The sequence below is a fragment of the Cariama cristata genome, unplaced genomic scaffold (assembly GCF_000690535.1).
Source record: "Cariama cristata isolate BGI_N322 unplaced genomic scaffold, ASM69053v1 scaffold803, whole genome shotgun sequence".
Classification (NCBI taxonomy): Eukaryota; Metazoa; Chordata; class Aves; order Cariamiformes; family Cariamidae; genus Cariama; species Cariama cristata.
The window spans coordinates 19,492-40,525 of record NW_009609912.1 but is presented as its reverse complement, the minus strand read 5'-3'; the positions used below and the strand labels follow the sequence as shown (position 1 = coordinate 40,525).

Sequence of the window (21,034 nt, the reverse complement as noted above, 5' to 3'; positions counted from 1 at the left end):
GTTTACTTAAAATAAAATAGTATCAACCACAGATAATACGTATTTATCACTCTAAAGTACCCTCTAATTTAGTAATTAAGCTATGAAATAGCATGTAGGAAAAGCAGGTTTAAATTTCCTGAGGCAGAAGACAGAAATAACTCATATTTCCCACAGCCAAGGGGAATGAATTATCCTTTGCCCCTAGACACTGCTTCACCTGTGTGAATTTTAGGAATCTCTTGTCAAACTTTCCTCCCCCAAAAAAGTAACTTGATAAATTTAACCCAAATTCACATAAAACTCTGGAATTCTAATTGTACATCCTTAAACCACTGTAAATATTCTTATTTTCACTGATTCCTATTGGGCAATTTATGAAAAATAATTTAATTTATGTTTTAATGAACTTTTATCAATTTTCAAGTGTGATCTGGAGTGTACCTTTTTATATTTTCCTTTTGAGCAAACACCAGTTATACAGGCTGAAGCAAAAGACCACTTCTAAAAAACCTGTTGTATCTGGACAGTTTGGAAGCTCTATCTAAACCAAGTTCTAAAGGTCCACTAGAAACTACACTAACAAGTTTGATTTGACATTTTTTAGACTTTATAAAAAAAACCCCACCTGTATTAACGCTTTGCCTTGATTAGAGTTTTGAAAATGTTTTGTTTTACCACACTCGCTAATATGACCTTAAATTATACCTTTAAATCACAGTAAAGTTGATCACATTCTTCCCTGGGCAAGAGCATCATCTTTTTAGATAGTAAACTACTGAATTATTATCTAATTTAATGCTGAATGTTTTCAGATATGGGATGTTCATGAAATAGAGGATACTGGTAGAGCCATTCTATATTTAAATAAAGTATTTTATATGGATGCCAAAAACCCTGGGAGATTTTAACTACTACATAAAAAAAGAAACTCATAGAGCTTAGTATTTCAGTAGGAGTCTTTTCAACATAAGAAAAGGCAAGAAAGTGGAAAAAAGTTACTTCGTTTTTATTTCAGCTAGCTGAATTTAATTCTCATTTTCAAATCTGGCATCTTATTTTCAGCTCATAGAGAGATATTCTCAGGTACATGTATTTATGGTTTTCAGATTATTTTTTACAAAGGAAATAGTGGGATTTTGTAACATTCTTTGTAATGTCAGCTCCTCTCTTTTCTACTAGCATTAATGTTTTCACATCTAGGCCTACAGATTGTTTCTCCATAAAAGAACAGGAGAGCACCAGCTGTACTTTTTCTCCTTTCCAACAAAGTATGATACAGATAAGAAGAAATACTTAGTTAAAAAGACACTTACTCCCTTTGATTTCATATAAAAGCTTTATGCGGTTTCATTACATGAAGAATGGAACACTATAAATTTGACTACATAGACTGTACTGTAATTAAGCAGTGCACAGTTACAAAAAACCACTTTGCTAACTTCATAAAGATTTGAATAATGACTTTGCTTATCACTTCAGATGAGTTAAAATGTACTTAATTACACGCAAGTCATCCCTGAAATGCTCGGATTTTTTCCTGAACAAACTCAGACGCTTTTTCCTCAAAGATATTTAATTTAAATATCAAATGAGATTTAAAATTAATTCCTCCAGATGGTGCTTTGTGTTACCTTTAATTCTAACAAGCTTCTAATCTCTCTTGCCAGACCGAACGATATATATCATTGTCCATTCCAGTGGGGAATTTCCTGGTACGTTGAAAAAGACTTTCATGCAATGAACTACTTCACATTTGCCTCTACAGTTGTTCCCTATTAGGGAAGTACCACTGAGCTGTGTATTCTAAAACCTTTTCTGTCAGAGATTTTCCTTTATTGTGAGTATTCATTACCTGTCCTCTTTACAAGTTAAGGCTTGCTTCTACTGACAGTGGAAGAACTCCAACTGGCCATCTAATATTTCATGGTAACAACTAAAATGATAGCAAAATTCTCTGGATAGTCTGTTTCACCAAATCAGATGAGTTGGCATTCTCTAGGACTAAAGAAACAGGAAAACTTTGATGGGTGAGAACTTTTCAAACCCCTCGTCTTAAAAAAATAGCACTTTTAGCTGAGCTTTAACTTATCTTTGACTGCTCTAAGGTGTAGACACATCTAAAGAGTGAAGAAATTTCATGCAATACCAGTGTACATCTGGATTTCCATATACAAATTTGCCTTTTACCAAATATATGAAATGTTTATTAAAATAAAATTTCTAAGTTTCTAATATGATCTCAATATTCAGTATTGCCACCAGCTTTCTTTAAACATGTATTACATAAAAGCAGATGATGCAAAACAGTTTAAAGATCAGGTTGTTGTGTTGATCAAATGTTTAGACAGAGTAAAAGTTTCATCCTACTGTATAGTTAAATAACTCCTTTGAAAGGCTGAGAATTGATGATAGCCAGCTTTCCATGGAAATGCTGTAGAGGTTCCTAGTATTTCTCTGTGAACTGCACAGTAGAGTAAATTATGCCTGAATGTATACATCATTAGATATGAGCGCAAATGGGGACCTCAGCAGTTGAATTTTCCCTTTCAATACACAAAGGGAAGCTCTTTCCCTACAATAACCTGCAGAGGTCTCTTGTACGGTCTGTAGGTTATGAAGCTGAAAGATGACCTGGTTTATCTTATAGGCTGGTTTATGTTACATTTCTACTATAGAAAACTAATAAAGATGACAACGCATTGACTTTTTTATCCCCTTCACATGGCATAATGAAAAATGTCCCGAAGTCCATTCTTAGGCTGAAATGTCCATTTTCAGTGTGAGGACTGGAAACATGGTATGTCATTCCAGAAAAAAATGATTGCCTTATAAGAGTCAGAGATGTTCAAAAGCACTAAGTACCATTAGAACAAACATATAGCGGGTCCTTGGTGGCCAACAGATTGAGACAAACATTGTAGACCCTTCAAAGGGAGAAAAAATTAAGCATTTGTGTGGAAGGGACTAGGAGGGTACATTTGACACATGCACACTGTGGGAGTCAATTTACTTTAACCAAGATTTTTCAGTATGCTTGTATTTTAAACACAGTTTCTGTATTTGTCTTTGTAGGTTTTAATTTTTTTTAAAAATTACTATTACCTGGGCAGTATCTGTGTTAGTCTTTTTATGTTGTTAATACTCAGCTTTGTTGCGGTTGGCCTACATTTCTTCTATTATGTTTTAGTAAATATTAAATACTTTTTTAGAAGGCTGAGTACATACACATTTGATTTGCTATTTGATACCTAATATGAGAATCAAGGGGAACAGACTGCTGACTGTAGCTTACATACTTCTTTCTCTCAGCAGGAGCTGACAGACAACTTAATGGAAGTATTCAAACTTTCAAAGTCAATTCAAAGTTCAACATGGCAACTAAACAATGAAACATTGCCTACAAATCAGTTTGGGCACATTAACAGAATACAGAAAAGATGGGAACTGACAGAAGAACTTGATGTTCCTCCAGTAGTTTTTCATTATTACAATGCAAAGCTAAAGACAACACAGTTGGACTATGAATGGAAAGATAACTTACATGGTCCCTGCAGCATAATCCAAGTGGTAGTTTTATAACACGGAGAAGTTGTTTCCTTACCCTTTTGCAGCCCAGCCTCACACGAGAACATGGTGATGATCTCTCCCCCACTGCATTTTTTATTCAAGTCCTGCGGCTTCACTCATCACTCTGGGACTAGCAGCATCTCTTCCTTCCACCTCTGACTGAAGCTGCTATTGCCTCACCTTCTTCAACTCCAGCTCCCTTCTTACCCTCTGGGGTGCTTGTCTGCATCTACTGAGATGGAGCTGCTAAGCCTGTGTGGATTGTGCTGACCCTTCCCAGAACTATTTGGGTTGTCTGCTCCATGTTGCCCAGAATCTCCAAAGGCATTTATATGGCTTCTGCACCACTCCTGCACCATGAGTACTGCAGCCTGTACTGCCTCTCAGAGGCCCATCCCTCCAATTGCTAATCACTGCTGTAAATGACTGCTGGAATATTTTCACATCAGAATTACATCTGATGAGACATACAAACCATTAAGCAGTTCTACAGGATGCAAAAAAAAAGCCTTAAATGAAAACCTCATGCCCTTGGAAGAATTGCATGCAGAGCTCTCACTTACAAATTACCAGAGTACATCATGAGAGGAAAAAAAAGAAGTTTTCTAGAACAGCTAGAAAAGTAGGATTAAAAAAAACAAACCTAGAAAAGGATCACAATCAGAGATACAAAAACATTTCATCTTGGCATGTAAAGTTGGGTAGCAAGGCAACTGGTAATGAGAAACACCTTGGCTAATGGAAGAGGCAGTGACAAAACATATAAACAGTGAGGAAAGCGCAATTTAAGGAAAACATGCAGATTAAAATGAAGGAAAAGCAGCCTATAAGCATAAACGGTAGAAAACAGATCAAGACATGTTTGTTAAAAAAGAATTAGCAAAAATTTGTACCATGAGGCCTAGATCAAGAGGCCTTCTGGAACTTCTTGTTTCAGAATGAAAAGTTACAGAGGGGAAAAAAGAAGTTTGTAAGTTTATGGAACTGAGTCATTCAAATAAAAGCTGTGAGGACTCCTTCTTGGGTGCACTTGGCAGCAATGAGAATGTGCAGTTTATTCTACTGTTATGGGAACATCGAGTTCAGTGTCCTGTTCAAGGAAACACTTGGGCACCTGTTTATTTCAGTGGGACTTGGGCATGTGCTTAAGTACTTCTCAAAAGGGTCTGGGGCTCTCTACAATAAAATGAGATTTTATTGACTTGTGGGGTTTTTTTAGAGATACTAAGATACTGAGGCTTTCCAGTTAAAATAGTAAGTTTTTATAAAAATACTGAGAATTCAATGAAACTTCACAGCAGATGAAGAAATCTATCTTTTAATGCAAACTGTATTTTTGCAGATATAGCCCTCCCATATTCATTGTTAAGGAGTCTTGTAGTTAATGAAATTTTGTGCAGGTGTTCAGATGTGTCTGTATGAAGTTATCTTCAGGAAAAAAGCATTATTTATGTACTTAACCATTGAAGTAAGAAGCAAACCCCATTTTAAAGCTAAACATATGGTTAAAATACTTTTTTTTCCTTTCTCTTAAATTGTACATAGATGCCATTATGTGCATCTACAAATTTGTTCACAGAATGCAAACTCAGTCAAACTGGGCTTCTTACCTACATGGACTTTTCTGTCCCGAGATCCTTCTCGCATTTCAGCAAGATAAGGAAATCTGGAAAACTTCTTCTCAAATTATCGACTGGTGAAGCCAAATGGTAGAATGTCACTCCTCAGATAAGACCAGCCAACACGCTCTCTTTTAAGCCCAGCACAGAAAGTCAGAGGATGTCTCTGAGGTGGCCAGCATCCAAACAGTGCAACACTTTATAGCATTTTAAACTGAACCATAAACTAAAGAAGATACTTCACAGAACAGGTGTGTCAGTTACTACACCTCATAAAAGAAACAAGGACAAGTACAATTTGCATCCATTTCAGATGTGAACTGGAGCTAAGAATAGAAGCTAAACATAAAAGAATGACAGTAAGGAAATCGGACGGCAACAGCAGCACTGGTGGGAGTTTTGGAAGATAATGTGGGAGAACAATACTTGTGTAGTGGGAGAGAGGAGCCAGGAAGGAGTGGGGATTGCGATGGAGGAGCCAGCACAACGGGAGGGATTTTCCTGGATGGATGACAAATTCCTTTTTCAGGAAGGGGAGTCTGGCGCACCGCTTCTCCTCATCACTGAGTCACCATGGTCATACAAAAAAGTAGATAAAATCTCTACCTAGATTTTCGCTAGAAAAAATTACCTTCTAAGGTACTTTAATGGGGAATATAACATACAGATTTCCTTTTTAATTAAATATTAAGACTGCAGAAGAAATCAAACTTAATTTTCATAATTTAGCCTTCAATTATGGATATTTGCCTTAAGCAAGCATAAAAGGAGGTTTTTGAATTTCAATACTGTAGCAGGAACAGCAGATAATACAAAGGATATGAACCACAGCTTTACAGTCCTGGTTTTCAGATTAATCTCACAGCCTTTATTTAAATATAGCTTCTTTCAGTAGAAGCTAAGAAGTTGTTAAAAGTCTGCTTCAATTTTCTGCCACTAGGAATGTTCAATGCAATGGAAGTCGGTAAGGGAAGTCAAGAGCTCCCATAGCTGCGCAGTAAAAAAATCTGAGTCTACTTTTGCATTAAATTAACCTCATGGCAGTAAATGTTGGTCAAAGCAAAAAAAAAAATCTATATACTCAGTTTACATATAAAGTACTCCATAGTTCAAGCAAAGATTGATGAATAGAGAGCTGTAAGAATTACTTGCTGTATGGAACAGAACAAATCATCATCACACTGAGGTATATTCATTATTTAAGGGTCTCTGCTTTTTTAAAGGAATTTCAAGTGAGCTTCCATATTTTAGGAAAGCAAAATCATTAAGTAAGACTGTAATATTCCCTTTCTATTTGAAGAATAGATTAAATTTACAAGAGCTCTACAAAGACGTGCAAAGGCGAAAACACACTGCTAGGTTTAATGTATTTAGATTTCTTTGTTATGCATTTAAATGAATAATTATTTATGAACTTTGCTCCAATTTAATGTTCAAACTTGCTAGCAAATTGTCTTTTGACCAAAAAGCTTAAAAACCTTCCTTCTGACACAGTTTTGTGAATTTACTTTTAGCTCTTGCAAATACAAATCCATCAACATGTTTTGCTTTAACTGGCAGACTGAGCAAAGAGGCCAAAAATCTTCATTGGCTAACAGAGAATTAAACTACAGGTTTTTTTATGCTTAAGAAAGTTCTGCTCGGACTAGTGCTGGAAGAATAGCACATGTGGTCAGTTTGTTCTCTGGCTGCCCTATAGATACACAGACTTCTGCCTTCACTGTGTCTGTAAATCCAATGCCCTTCATATGAATAAAAGCACAAAACTGATTTTAGAAAGAACTCTACCATTCATGTAAATACTTGAAAACAGGCAAATTGAATTTGTTACAGAGATTGCCACACATTATCACCTGAAGCTCTTGAAATTTTACCACCCATGCAAATGTGTCCAGTGCTTAAGAAAGCAACTCTACACTGCTTCAGGAAAAGAGAGACAGCACCTGGCTTCCAGTCCTGAAGTGAAAGAAAGGAACTGCTCTTGCTACAGTAGCTTCCTCAAGTGTAAGGGTAGGAAAAGGCCACTACACAATCTCTTTGGGTGGGCTCTGGCTGCCCAGTGTCCCCATCTTTATCAAGCAGATCAATCTTGCCAGAATGGTTGAAACAACAAGAAAGTTCAGTGCTGGCCCCAGGTTTCATCTAATGAAATATATAAAACTATAGTCATGGAATAAAATAGACGTCTTAGCATTTCTAACATTTATAATGTTAATGGACATTAAATTTGAATGTCCCTAAATGTCTTCCCTATCTGAGTTGAAGCCAGATTGCAGGTATGCATCCTTTAGCCTTGACCTTCAATAAGATCCCCTCTGGCATCCAGAGAAGAGCAATAACCAGCCAAATTCTTGCCCATTGTTCAGTGTTATTGTACAAATCTTATTTTTGGCAATGAGCACAGAATTTTCTTACAGTGCAATAAATATTTGGTAAGAAATTTCTAATTTCTTTCTCTAAAACAGACATGGAATAGCATTGAAAGGTCTCACAAATCTACTGCAAATAGGTTTTCAAAAGACTTTTCTTCTTACACACATTCATTTTATTTCTTATTCATTCTCCATAAGATACTTTGACACAATATTGAAACTCATCTGTGTGGTTGTGTCTGCCTGTTAGCATAGCTTCAATAATTTGTGTCAACAGGAAGCTGGAATGCACCGAGCTCATTTTGTTTACATGCTTCTCCCTGCAGAGCGTGTACAAGTTTCCTACCAGTGCCTCAATCTGTTGCTCAAGATTATTAAAGCATATCTTGAAGGGGGAAAAGCACAAGAGTGTAACTTCTAACAGCAACACACAATGGAGGAGAAAACAAGGTGGGGGAGAGTACTATAATACCATCAGAAAGCAACAAAGGGCAGTTAAAACAGACCTTCCAAAGAAAGCAAGGTAAGGATAGAGAAATTAAGTGTTCAGTAAGAGTAGAGAGATGAAGACAGGTAAGTAGAAAATCATCTGCAAAAGAAAAGCAAAGCAAAATACAACACATGAAGGCATCGAATTACATAAACTTGGCAAAAGGAGCAAAAAAGAAAAATGTCAGCAAACTTGCAAATAAGTATTTGGCTGTCTGCTCACAAACTGTAGGAAAAGAAACAAACAAGAACTGCGAGACCTACAACACTACCAAGTCTGACAAAAGGAAAAGCTGTAACCAGCACTCCCTCAGAGTGATTGCAGATGAGCAAGGAAATAAATTCTAGCCTAACAAAGTGTTCTATGGCACTTCTCTTACATTTAAACCCTTTAATAACAAAAAATTCCTACAATGAAGCAGATAAAGTCCCAGTGATCTTTTGAAGATGTTCCAGTACAAGATCAGTTGATATCTGGAGCTCTGTGTAAAAAATGCCAGGATCTTTCAGGTGTCTTTGAAATAATACAGGCATATCTGTCTTCTGGGTCTTAATTCCACTCTGCCAGCTTTTGATCAGAAAACAGTTCCTGTATTTTTTCCTTTATTTCCCACATTACTGAACCGATGTAGCAGTTTGTCCCTATGGCAACAGAGCTTACTTCACTTGAGGCCAAGCCTGCTCAGCACCCAGCTTTCCCATCCACGGCACTGACAGATGTCTCTTCACAAGCTCTTACAACTATGCAGTAGATTGACACACTACAGTGGGCTTTCTACATCCCCCCTGCCCTGTGATTACATCAAGTCAGTATTTCAAGCTACATACAGACTCTTCCACCAGCATGACAATGGCTAATTAAGGTCACAGTGCTCACACATGTTTTTTGTAGACCCATTATTATGTTGTAGGTCATGCCATCTCCTTCACCAGAGTAAACGTGTAAATAATGTACCAGCAGATCCTTGAAACATTCTATATCAACCACTGCTACATAGCTTCCCAAGCCATACTAACAAGAGAACAGATGTGTAACCAGCTACAGGTGCTGCTAGGTTTTTCCTCTGCAGTAAAGGAAGCAGAACTGCTATCATGGAACTGGACTGATTTTATGAGAGTTTTCTTTCTCTTCAGTGATATACATTTGGTCTATACAATTGTAGCAATCCTGTAATCTCTGCAGCATTGAAATGTTTATCACTATCTGAACCTAGGAGTAGCAATTCGGACACTGTAATACATGTAATTAGTACGTCACAGTCTGGGTTTAAAAGAAATAAAGTGTTCTATCTATAGCAGCCAGGGACATTGAACCCTGCAGTGTCCGACAAGTAAGGCAGAGCCTGCATGTTTAGTATACTCCAATTAACTCTACCTTCCTGCATAATTCCATTTATCAGCAATTTGCTACTCACAGTACACACAGTATGGGTGAGGAGCTAATAATTTGTGGTATTTCAAGACTGCACCCCTGTCACCAATATTTGCAACTGAAGCTAAAATGAAGAGCAGGGTTCAATTGATGTTAACACGTAAGCATCCAAATTTCACATAAATCTTAAAAGAATGTATGCAAAAGGATGCATGCAGGAGAGAAGAGATTTTTTAAAGTTCAACCCAATACACTGGAAAATCATGGTGGTTTTTTGAATATTATTTCCCTCGTCTGAATCATAAGCATGAGATTTTACCTATTACTTCAAGCACTGTCATCATCATCACATTTTCCAGTTACTTCTGGCCTGTGCAATTACTTACTTCGCTTACCTACATCAGGTACTATGGGAAAGATTACATACAATCTCATAAGCCTCAGTGAAGGAATGTCTCACATTTCTTGAATGATATTTTCTAAAGGAAAACAGAGATTATAAAGTATCTAGATTGTCACTTTAAATACTATCAAATTATAATTTGGGGTAATTAATTATGCTCTTTTTTTCTTTTTATTGTTATAAAACTTTCGTAAATGTTTCACAACAGGTTCTGCACACCATTAGACATGAGCTTTTTTTCTTTTTATTGTTATAAAACTTTTGTAAATGCTTCACCACAGGTTCTGCACACCATTAGACATGAATAAAATTATAAGATAGATCACAAATCCAACAAGGAAAGTATACATTTTTGCCTCACCTTAACTCAATGTAACTGTAAATTAAACTAGGTAAAATTTTTGTCTCATTTGAATGGGACAAGTCAAGCACAAGGCTAGTACTTCGCAACATGATAATGCAATGAAATGTTCCAACATGGTAAGAGAGGGCATGAACCTTAAAATGGTTCCTCCGCAGCTCTGCATGCACTCAGTAATAAAGAACTTAGGCTTTATTTATAAAACTCATGCTTTCCCTCTAGGTAAGTAGCTTTCTGACATTCCTATGAGCATTTAAGTGAAATCTGTCTCACAAGCCAGGATCATGAATTTTTCATGAGGTAGGTGGTAAGTATTATCACAGAAGTGAAATAACAGGAGTACTGTAATAATCCCATATCATTAACATATTTCAGTATGCAAACATCTCACCACACACATTCATTTAAATATTTTCTTTGCCATGGTTACTAGCTTCCTAACTTTTCAAAGGGTTACATAGTGCTTTGAACTTTTGACATGCATTTGAGGGAACTATGTATGTCCTGACACTGGAAAACACAAGCTTTAAGACTTGTTTTCAGGAATGTTTTTAGTATATTCCTGGCAATCTTCCCACTACACCTCCACCTTTCAATAATATACCTCGGATCAAATACAAATTTGCTGACTGTCTGTTGGCAAAGGCATAGAAACCCATGCGTGTCTGCAGACACAGTACAAAAAGAGTTCTGCTGAAAAATTAAGGGCAGGTGCTTCAGTTTCTAACACAGGGTGTGAATCTGCCCTCAGGGTTGAAAAGAGATGTTGGGCATCTGGAGCTGTATGTTCTAAAAAAGTAAAATTAAAAAAAAAAAAGCAAGACCTGAAGAACAGTCATTTAAAAAACAAAGATCTTGTATGTTGGATTCTAACTTCCATTTTATTTGATAGCCCTTTTATAACTAGTCTAACTTTCCTGACTTCCCCTCCTAGAAATTCTGTACTACTCCCAATTTTACACTGATGTAAGTATGACCAATTGCCCATGACTAATTCAATAATTTTTCAGCCCTTAAAGGCCCATTCCATTGGATACCCTATTTTTTTTTCTGCTGTTACAGAAATTGCAATTCACTTCTGCCACTCAAATTATACCTGCAGGAAAGTCAATCTATTTCTTATGAATTAATAAAGATTAATACTTACCACTTTTTCTAGAGTGCTGCTTTCTAACTTTTCATGAGGCTTCGGAACTTGCAATTTTTAGAGAAACAGTTTTCATACAAATATCCGGTCATCCTTGTTAACAAAGCAATTGTCCAGAAAGGCATCCTTTACATGCTATGAAGGAAGGCGGGCTAATCGATGGTAAGCCTAAGCGCATGTTTGTTTACTTGCACTACTGCAAAACTGACATGGACACTCATGACTGCTGAATACAATGTCTGAAATTCTTTTTGACAATAAGATGTACTTTATGAAAAGATAACTACGTGTATGAAGTAGAACCTACTTTTCTTTTTATGTGAATGTTAAGATGACAAATAATATAAAATGCAACTGAAATTAGAGTGTATTCTAATATTTAAGCCATGATAAAAAAGACAGAAATTTAAATAAGAAAACGGTCTTAACTGCGAACATACAATTTCAGTTTCACCAAATCATGAAGTTCTGTATATAAGAGAAGGTACTGGCAGGTTGCTCAATACTTTTAATCACTGCTGTACATGCTGAACTGGTTTCTGATCAAGGAATTTGCAGAATAACTCTGCTAGATTTTTCAAGTTACAGTTTAACAAAGTTTCTATCAGCTCAGTTTAAATTTTTGTCATTTTAACAGTGAGACACACTGCTTCATTCACTGGCCTAAACTACATCTAGGAGCATAGCATAGGCATTACTGGGTTTTATGCTTAACGCTAGCATGCCGCAACAGATTGAGGAGTGCATTCCAAGGCATCCAAAACTAGACTATGGTTTGCTGCAGGGATTTCAGAGAGGCAGGGCAGCATGTACGAGTTAGGTGTAATTGAACAATCTAGAAGATAGTATTAGCAAAACCAACAATCCCTGGATTCTGTTGCATTACTTGCACATTCATGAAACTGGCTGAATCAAAGGATCAACGGAATTTTACACTCAGAGTATTTATCCCGAGTATTTATTGAAACAGGTTTGCATGACTTCTTGCAGTGTTTAGCTTTCCTGAATCTGATGAAGATTTCACGATGCTTTGGGATGAAGATGGTTGTCTCTATGTCTCCCGCTACCACAAAGAATAGAAGTCAGGATATTCCAAGTTAAATGCCCAAACAAGCCCCCTTGTGTTTATACAGAAACTATTGTTGTGCTCAAATTAAAAGTCCACACTTCTAAGTAGGATTGAAGTACAGTGCCACCACATATTCAGAATGGGAATCAATCTCACATTTGCAGGCTTCGCTTATGGTCACCAGTAGTTAAAACCCAGAATTGAGGCCACCTGCGGAGCAAAGCATGATCACGTTCACAACACATGAATGTTGCCTACTCAAACTCACTGCCCATGGACTTGTGTAGGGGGGCATATGCTCAGGTCCTGCTCTATTATACATCTTAATGAAAACAACTTCAGACAACTACAAAAGATAATTAACACATGAAAGCAGCTCGTTTGAAGCATGTGACCTGACACTAAAATTTCTCTAGATTAGTTATTTCTGAGAGGAAATACCTAAGAGATGCGAAATGGACTCTTGCTCAGGCTGGGCAAAATTTGAGTATTTCAAAGAAAACATATTTCAGTTGTCAGATGTAGAAATGGCAAGGTAGAAAATCTCAAAGGGACACAAATACCATTCTTCTCTATGTTCAAATAAAATAAGATTAGCTGAAAAATATTTTCATTTTATTCATATCTAGGCTGAGACAAACTACAGAATTTTAAGCCAAAATGAGAATTTTTGCAAAAACCAAAGATACAGATATGGCAATCCAGAAGACAGCCATTTCATCGTGAACTGTTACGTTACACATTAAAAAAGCTCTACCATAATTCAAGACTATTTTTAAATTATTATAACTCCAAAGTCAAGTAAGACCTTATAAACATGATACTTTATTATTTGTTTGTGAGGTGTACTGTATAGAACAAAAAAGATATGGAACATAACTTAATTCTTTTACATGCGTAACCTTATATTTGCTTTTGCTAGGTCTTCCAGTTGTTATAGTAAATATTCTTATAGCTCCCAGTTACTCCCAGTTATTATTATAAGACTGAAAAATCAGCACAGAAATTTTGTGTGCAACAAGACCAGTTGCAAGAAACAAGTATCTTTATCAGTTTGGTGGAAGAACAGCCATGACCCTAATGCCACCAGAGAGGAATTATTAATTTACTTTTTTTTTTTCATTTTACTTCATTTATTTACATATGCATCATTATTGCATAATTGCACATTGCATAATGCAAATTGCATAAATGCTACTGTTATTGCTTCACCACCCAGCTTTATTGCATACAATGAATCAAAGCATTAAGAAACACCACAGAGCATAGAAAATATGATGTACTAAAATAATAGATTCAGCAATGCACAATACGTATTCTGAGAAGTTATAAATGCTCTATCAAATATTTATTCCCCACTGCAGTTTACTGCAACATAGAAGTATAATAAAATTATCTGCAAGAGGTATACGTTAAAATCTGCTGACAATTTTTTGGAGCAATGTTCACAGTAAGTGTGAAAAAATAAACATCTTCAAGGCAATAAAAAGTATTACAGTAAAACTTTCTTTCAGTGTGAAAAATACTGACAACTGTTTTTTTCTTACCCAGACATCAAAGCAAAAAATTATGAAGCTTTGGCTATTTATAACAAGTGGTATTCTTTAAAGTTTCATTAGCCCTTGGACAACTGAATATATCTATTATAGGAACAATGACTGCATCATTGATAATAATTTTTTACAGCACCACATTTTAGCTTGTTGCTACTAATGTTTAGTTCTTTATGAACCAAAAAGATCACCAAATTCTATCTCCATCACTACAAAGCATGTAATGAAAAACTGAATGGGCTTCTACATTAAAACTGGCAAATATCAGTGATTCTCCACTGTACCTCATTACTCTAGGTGTAACCGAAAAGACTAACTCCTACCCCATATGCACAAGATTATGAAAAGAGCTTTCAAATGAGGAAACTAATAGCTTCAGATTTCCTTGCTAAAGCATAGCCCCAAAAATTTCACAGGCATGAGGAAAACACTGGCTAAAGTCTATTTAAATTATGTTCAAAACCACAAATATGAAAAATATTCTCAGCTTGCTTTTCCCAGATAAATTGTGAATAAACACACTTTCCTCACTTGAGGAAGTATGTTAGCAGTGGATAGGCTTTCTGTTAGTTTCCTCACTTATTTCATTATTTATACTACAAATATTTTTTTCTCTCTGTCTCCACACTGCCTACACTGGTTCTTTGAAAAAATAATTTAAATATCTTAGTTTACCTTTTATTCCTTTCACTATTGCTTCACTGCTCTGCTAAGTAACTTTGCAGTTCAATACTCAATATTCATGAAAGGGAACTAAACAAGCAAAACAAAAAAAAGGTCACTAACTGGTTTTGCACCAGAAGAACTTTTCAGTACATCACTTACCACCCATGGTTTGTCACAGAAGTTATAGATTGATTCCAGAGAGTTGACGCTAGGGATGCCTGCGTACTGCATTCCAATGATCAAGTTACGGAAATCTTCATTTTCTGCCATACTGAACGAATGTTGTCGAACAAGGACAAAATCAGGCCTGAATGACCTAGCAAGAAAAAGATACACTGCTAATAGTCAATGATCAAATAATTTTTCCTTCAACAGCAAAATCTTAAAAGGGAAAAATGCCTAGCTGATGGATAGAGAAGTACTAAAAGAATACTCAAAACAAAGGTAAATGCTGAAAGACTGAAAGAGTTATTATGGCTTTACGAAAATATCATTTCTTACGAAACGTTCAGAAAACATCATCATCCAGTCAATAATGCGACTCCATTAAGAGGAGAGACAAATTATCATGGCTTTTCTGGTTGTTTTCCCACTGAAAGATAAATCATATATATAAACTCTATGTTCTTAGTTTATGTACACCAGTTCCTGAGCAATGACAATCAAAAACAAAGTAGGCAAACATCTCTGCAAGAAACTTAAGCTTCTTGGGAACAATTCTTTTTTCACAACTATCGTCAGACTGTTTTGAAGATAGTAAGAGATGAAGCAACCCCATTGCTCGCAAAAGGAATCGTACCATAATTGGAGATAATCACAATTCAACTCTTGATCAAGACACTTGTTAAAATGAATTTCTAAACTTCGAACTGCACTTTTTTTTTTCCTCTTTCTCTCTTCTATCTAATCAGGATTTCTCCTGCTGCAACCTCTGTGGCTTCTTGTCCTGTCATCATGCACCTTTGAGAACAGTCTGACACCATCTTCACTTTACTCAAACCCTGACATTCAGTAACTGAAGGTGGTTATAGAAAACAGAAGACATAATGCAACGGGACAGAGCGACCAGTACAGGGGCAATTTGCTCCTAAATTTGACTGCTGAAAGACTCTTTTCTGTATTAAAATTTTATAGGTGGAAAAAAACACTGACTACCTTGAAGCTATTAACCTTCTGAAAGAGGTATAACTGCAGGGTAAATAAAATTATTGTAGTAAATTAGTGTAATTATACACATGCCTTGAATAAATATAAGCTGTATACTGGAGTGAAAAATTCTGGAGATGACAAAATGATTCAGAAATCTCACTCTAGTAAAACAAAACAAAACCAAAACAATTAAAATTCATGTTAAAATTGCTTTAGCGGTTTTGAGATTCCAACCTGAATGCAGTAGTCAAAGTATATTAGCTGGATTCTTAAGTTGGCTTTCAGGTATAATGCATAATTTGGCAAAAGCAACATTATAAAGATTTGCCGTCAAGAGTCATTAAAATGGCACTGTAGACCAACAACCAAAATTTGTAAAGAAACACTTGTCTTTAAACAAGTTTCCAAAAAAATTTGAGAATTTGTGATCTAGGTTTCATGGTGGTGTGCCAAGTGTTTGAAACAAGGAAATTCAATTTACTAGCACAGCGTGAGTATAATACTTAGAGGACTAATGATGCCTTAATCAAAATTGCAGACCACTCAGTGAAAGAAACAGACCATCTGTTTTGTTTAAAATAGTGCTAAGGGGATTACACATAATCTCAAAGACAGCACTGTGTTTTTAAATAAAAGTAAAGAACAGAAAGTGTCCTTTAAAATACCAATTTAATGAAGCAATTGGGAAATTGAGGGAATGTACTTTTTTAAAAAGTAAAAAAATGTATTTTGCTTTGCAAAAACGTCTCAAAGGAACATGATACATTTACGTAATTGTTCTAGTTCTGTAACTACTGCTGGATGGAATGACTGTGCATACAGAAGAAGGTCATGAGAAAAATTTTAATCCTGGCTCAAGTACTTGTAAGATCCAAAGTCTCAGCGTTATGTAACATAAGATATCATTTTTCACGGTTTCATTTTCATTCAGAAAAGTGAAACAACCAGGTGTCTGTTATACTTTTTTTTTTCTCCTAAACTAAGACAGCAAAGTTTTGTCATTGAAATGTTAGTATTTTCCTAACTAATGTTTTGATCAAATATATGATGCAAGGTCACTTTGGACCTCACATTAATAACACATAAGAATTTTCATCTCAGTACTCAGGTGTTTATGCCTTTTTAGTAATACGTTTATAGTCCATACTCAGTAAGAACTTTGATACCAGTGGGACCAGCAGTTTCTCCCATCTCTCTTGATAGTTGAGACAGATAGAAACAAAGGAACATGCCACACATCCTATTGTCCGACCCATATTTAACCCTGGATTTCAAATGAGATTTCTTATCAACCAAACATGAACAGTAGTATCTATCAGTATCTCTGCATTCCTTAGCGACACAAGAACCACATTCCAAGTTTCAGGCAATAAACTACACAAATCAACCAGGCTTAAAGCAATGTTAAGACGCACTTATCTGAAGATATAGGATATTTATGAAAAATACTTTCATTTTTCAAAAATATTCTCTATCTCCAGATAAGTTATGACAGAAACAGACAACTGCTCTCCCATCACTTCTGCATATCCTTCTCACACCAGAAGGCATGCACACATATGCAGATATCTCATGCAGATTCAAGTGACATTTATCAACTTCAGGTAGTTCTATTTGGTTAAAGAAATCCCCCTTAAAACCAATAGTAATATAAAATCCTTTGTCATCTCATTGTCAGAGTTATCTGATGACACAAGATTTCTGTTTCTTAACATAAGCAGCAGTTTTACCAAGTTTTCTCATAAACTGCAAATATGCAACTTTGTAGATGCTATTTTCCAGAGGTTCCCAACTCACATTAAATATTGACTTGTTTTGATGCTAACTTGGCCTCAATATTTTTGTTCTGTTTGGAAAACTCTCTACAGAAATGCCACTAAGGAGCAGTGATCAAGATTTCCTGGCTCCAAAACATCTACCGTTGGGAGGAAAAATAAGAAAAAAACTCTAAAAAATCAAATCTCTTACTCTTCTAAGGAAATAATCTTGTGGATTTGGCCTAAGTGGTTGTTGCATTAAGCTGTAGTATTTTTAGAACACACAAGAGATTAAACAGTTGTGAGTTTTAAAGTACACGTACTTTCAACAGGTTTTTTTCCTGATTTTTTTTTTTAGGTGAATGAGTAGAAACTTTCATATCTGGTATTTGGACAGATGTTGTGCAAAAACATGAAGATATGAGACATGCCGTATGCTGTCCAGCTCCCTGAACTCTTACTCTTGCATAAAGATGAACATAAGCAGTAAACTACCAGGTCACTATTAATGGCTTGATCTACGTTTTTGAATGCAATTGTTCAGCCAAACAACTGCTACACTTAACTCATACTTAACTGCACTGGCCAAAATAGGAGTAATTCTCACAAATTAGATAAAATATAGAACTGCCTGAAATAATTTTGCTAATACATACTTAAGCTTTTACTTTGCCCAGACGTACCCCTGTTTTCTCCCCTTATGTTTACAAAGCTGTTGAAGTCCTCACTGAAAAAATATGGTAAGATCACCCTGCCTTCAATTGGAATAATCCTTTTTGGACAAAACAGCCTCTTGGGAAATTTCAGGCTTTAAACTGAAATCTTTCAGATAGTGATATTCTAGTAACTATCCTGAGAGAAGTGCTATGACTTGGCCTGTTTCAATAGAAAATATTCAACATTGGAAATAAACACTGCTCATCTAGAAAAGTCTAACATGCACAACATCACCAAGACAGTCTTTATTTCTGAAGCAAAAATAAAACCCAAATCAATAACCTTAACTCCCAATCATATATTCTTTATACCAGACTTCATTCCCGTCTTAATCAAATCCATCTTTCATGTGATCAAAACATCCAGAGATTTCCTTCCTGTCACAAAAGGACTTACTGCACTGACCAGATACTTTATTTCCTACTTTTCATGCCAATGACCAAGGTGCACTGCATCAGACAAAATCCCTATCGCACACATACCAAAAAAAAGATTCATTCAGTACCTTTTACATGCATACATTATGCCATTTATTGCTTTTTGCTGTTACTCTATTTAGTTTTTCTTACCTGACAACTTTAGTCCCATTTCGAAATACTTGGATATCTACTGCGTAATTGCCATCAGCATGGGCTATCAAGTTGATTTCTGAAAATTCTGCCTATGAAAAGAAGACTCACATTAGTCAGTCTGGTTTATTTTACCTTTATTTTCCTAAATCCTTTCTTTTAAGCATTAGTATCTGAATGGCTGACAATACACATTTGGAATATAACGAGTACCAAAAGGATATTAATCCAACAGCATTTGCCACGTATGACACATCACATTTGAATAAATTCTAACACAAAGAAAGCAAAAAGTAAAAATCTCAATGTAAGAGGACTGTGGGGCAGTGGCAAGTGTATTTATTCATTCATGTCTGTGTAGAAGTGTAGAAATTATATTTTTGCTTTGCATGGTGTTATCAAATACAGACTGAACAAACATGTACGTAAAGTGTTGCGTAGTACAAAACCAACATTAAAATAACTGTGATAAACAGAGTATCTTCTTATAGCATTTAGTGTCTCTTTATATACGTTACCCCTTTCTACTTCCTTTATATGCGTTTACTCTTCTTTTTAAAAGATCTGGTGCTAATGAACAATTGACTTGCGGAATTCACAAAGAAAGAACTTTTTAAAAGTATCGTCTCACACTGGAAACTTGGAATTTAAAAGGAATCACTTCCATATTCTAAATCTACAGTTATTTGAAAGGAAAGAACAGGATGTTTTTCATTTATCCACAGTCTTTCATCAGCTTAGACTCTCAAGGCACTTTACAATAACATCACACAGCAGAATAATTGAAATGCAGCCAACTGTCTTCTAGTGAACAAATGAAAGTGTCTTTGCTATCCCAGACACTAATACAGAATAGAGAGTGTCGGAATCCTCATTAGTCTCCCCTTGAAAAATGGTATCACTGAAAGTCTTCCTAAGTCAAATCTGTGTAAGCTTTCAGAATTTAGTGGTCAGTTAAGGCAAGTGTTCACTACTCTAACCACTGTTCCAATGCAACAGTTAAAGTATGTGCTTGATTTTCAAGCATAGAGGTCTCTTCATTAAATCCCATACACTTACATACTTTCTTGGATCAGTGTTACAATATTCTAAACACAAGGGGCAGTTTTAAGCTTATTGTAAAAACACCACAAATGGTGAGAGACTGAAATATTTGTGTAAGTGCTGACAATGTTAAAGCATCATTTAAAATCTATTTAATCTGAGATTGACAACTGATCTCTTCAATTAATAAATCATGTTAAACAATTACAATGATTCACAATATAGATTTTGTAGTTTAAAAGCTTAGGAGATGATAGGAAATATTGTATGTTAAGACAGGTTGCTATAAGTAGTGTAAAAATAAAATAATGCTCTGTAGTATCAGCAAAAGAACACTAAAGTGATTGTTAATAACTATTTGTATACGATTGTCACAGTGTGATGTGTTACAAAATGATTAGAAGGGTTCAGAAACTTATTTCATCTCTTACTGATTAAAGGTGGTTCTGGTCCTACAAGAGACCATATGAAGGAAATTCTAGGCTTCACAGAGCTTTTGTTAATATTAAAGAGACAGCGTGTGTGATGTCAACTGCATGGTCTGATCTAGGTGTGAATGGTATTCTGGGACAAAATAGCTTGTCTTCTTTTTCCCATGTCTCTCTCAATACCCTTGAAGACCCCTGGCCAAACTTCCCATGTTTCCAAGCCAAGAACATCACCAGATATTCAATGGTGTAAAGAACAGAGCAAAGCTAGATGCTGTACTATTACAGTGAATTTAGATAAACTGAATCCACGTAGTCAGTGATAAATTTCCCTCACTTTTTGAAATTCCAATGACAAAACAATTCAGTTTAAGTACTGAAGCTTCTTACAGTAGCATCTGTTTGTAGAATTCAAGATTGAAAAGCAGTGACAAGACTTATTTACTTCCCTAGTTTCAGATATCTAGCTCAAATAACATAGCCATAATTCTAATGCACCCTGGATTGTATCTCCATATTTATTCAGTGCTTTTTTTAAAAACCCCACATACTAGCACTGCAATCAGAGCGTATGTATACTCTTAAGTGGAGGAATCAGTGATACAACAATGCAACATGTAATTCATGGAGTGTTTGGGAAATTCAGACTCTCAGCAACAACTTTTGAATATGACATGTTTTTAACATTGTGCAAATTATGGTCAGAATCCTCTAAAAAGAGTCCATGTTGGGCAACAAAAAGCACCATCATGGTTTAACTACAGCTGGCA

The 21,034-nt window shown here is 35.7% G+C and overlaps 1 protein-coding gene across 1 annotated transcript in view; it reads right to left on the bottom strand.

Annotated features, from left to right (window-relative positions):
- SYN2 (synapsin II) overlaps positions 1-21,034 on the bottom strand; it is a gene marked incomplete at both ends in the record, with an annotated part of 82,883 nt that overhangs the window by 60,942 nt on the left and 907 nt on the right. Inside the window, 2 exons of the mRNA XM_009697673.1 lie at positions 14,760-14,916; positions 18,793-18,884. Of these exons, the coding sequence (XP_009695975.1) occupies positions 14,760-14,916; positions 18,793-18,884 (249 nt within the window). The remainder of the gene's footprint in view (positions 1-14,759; positions 14,917-18,792; positions 18,885-21,034) is intronic.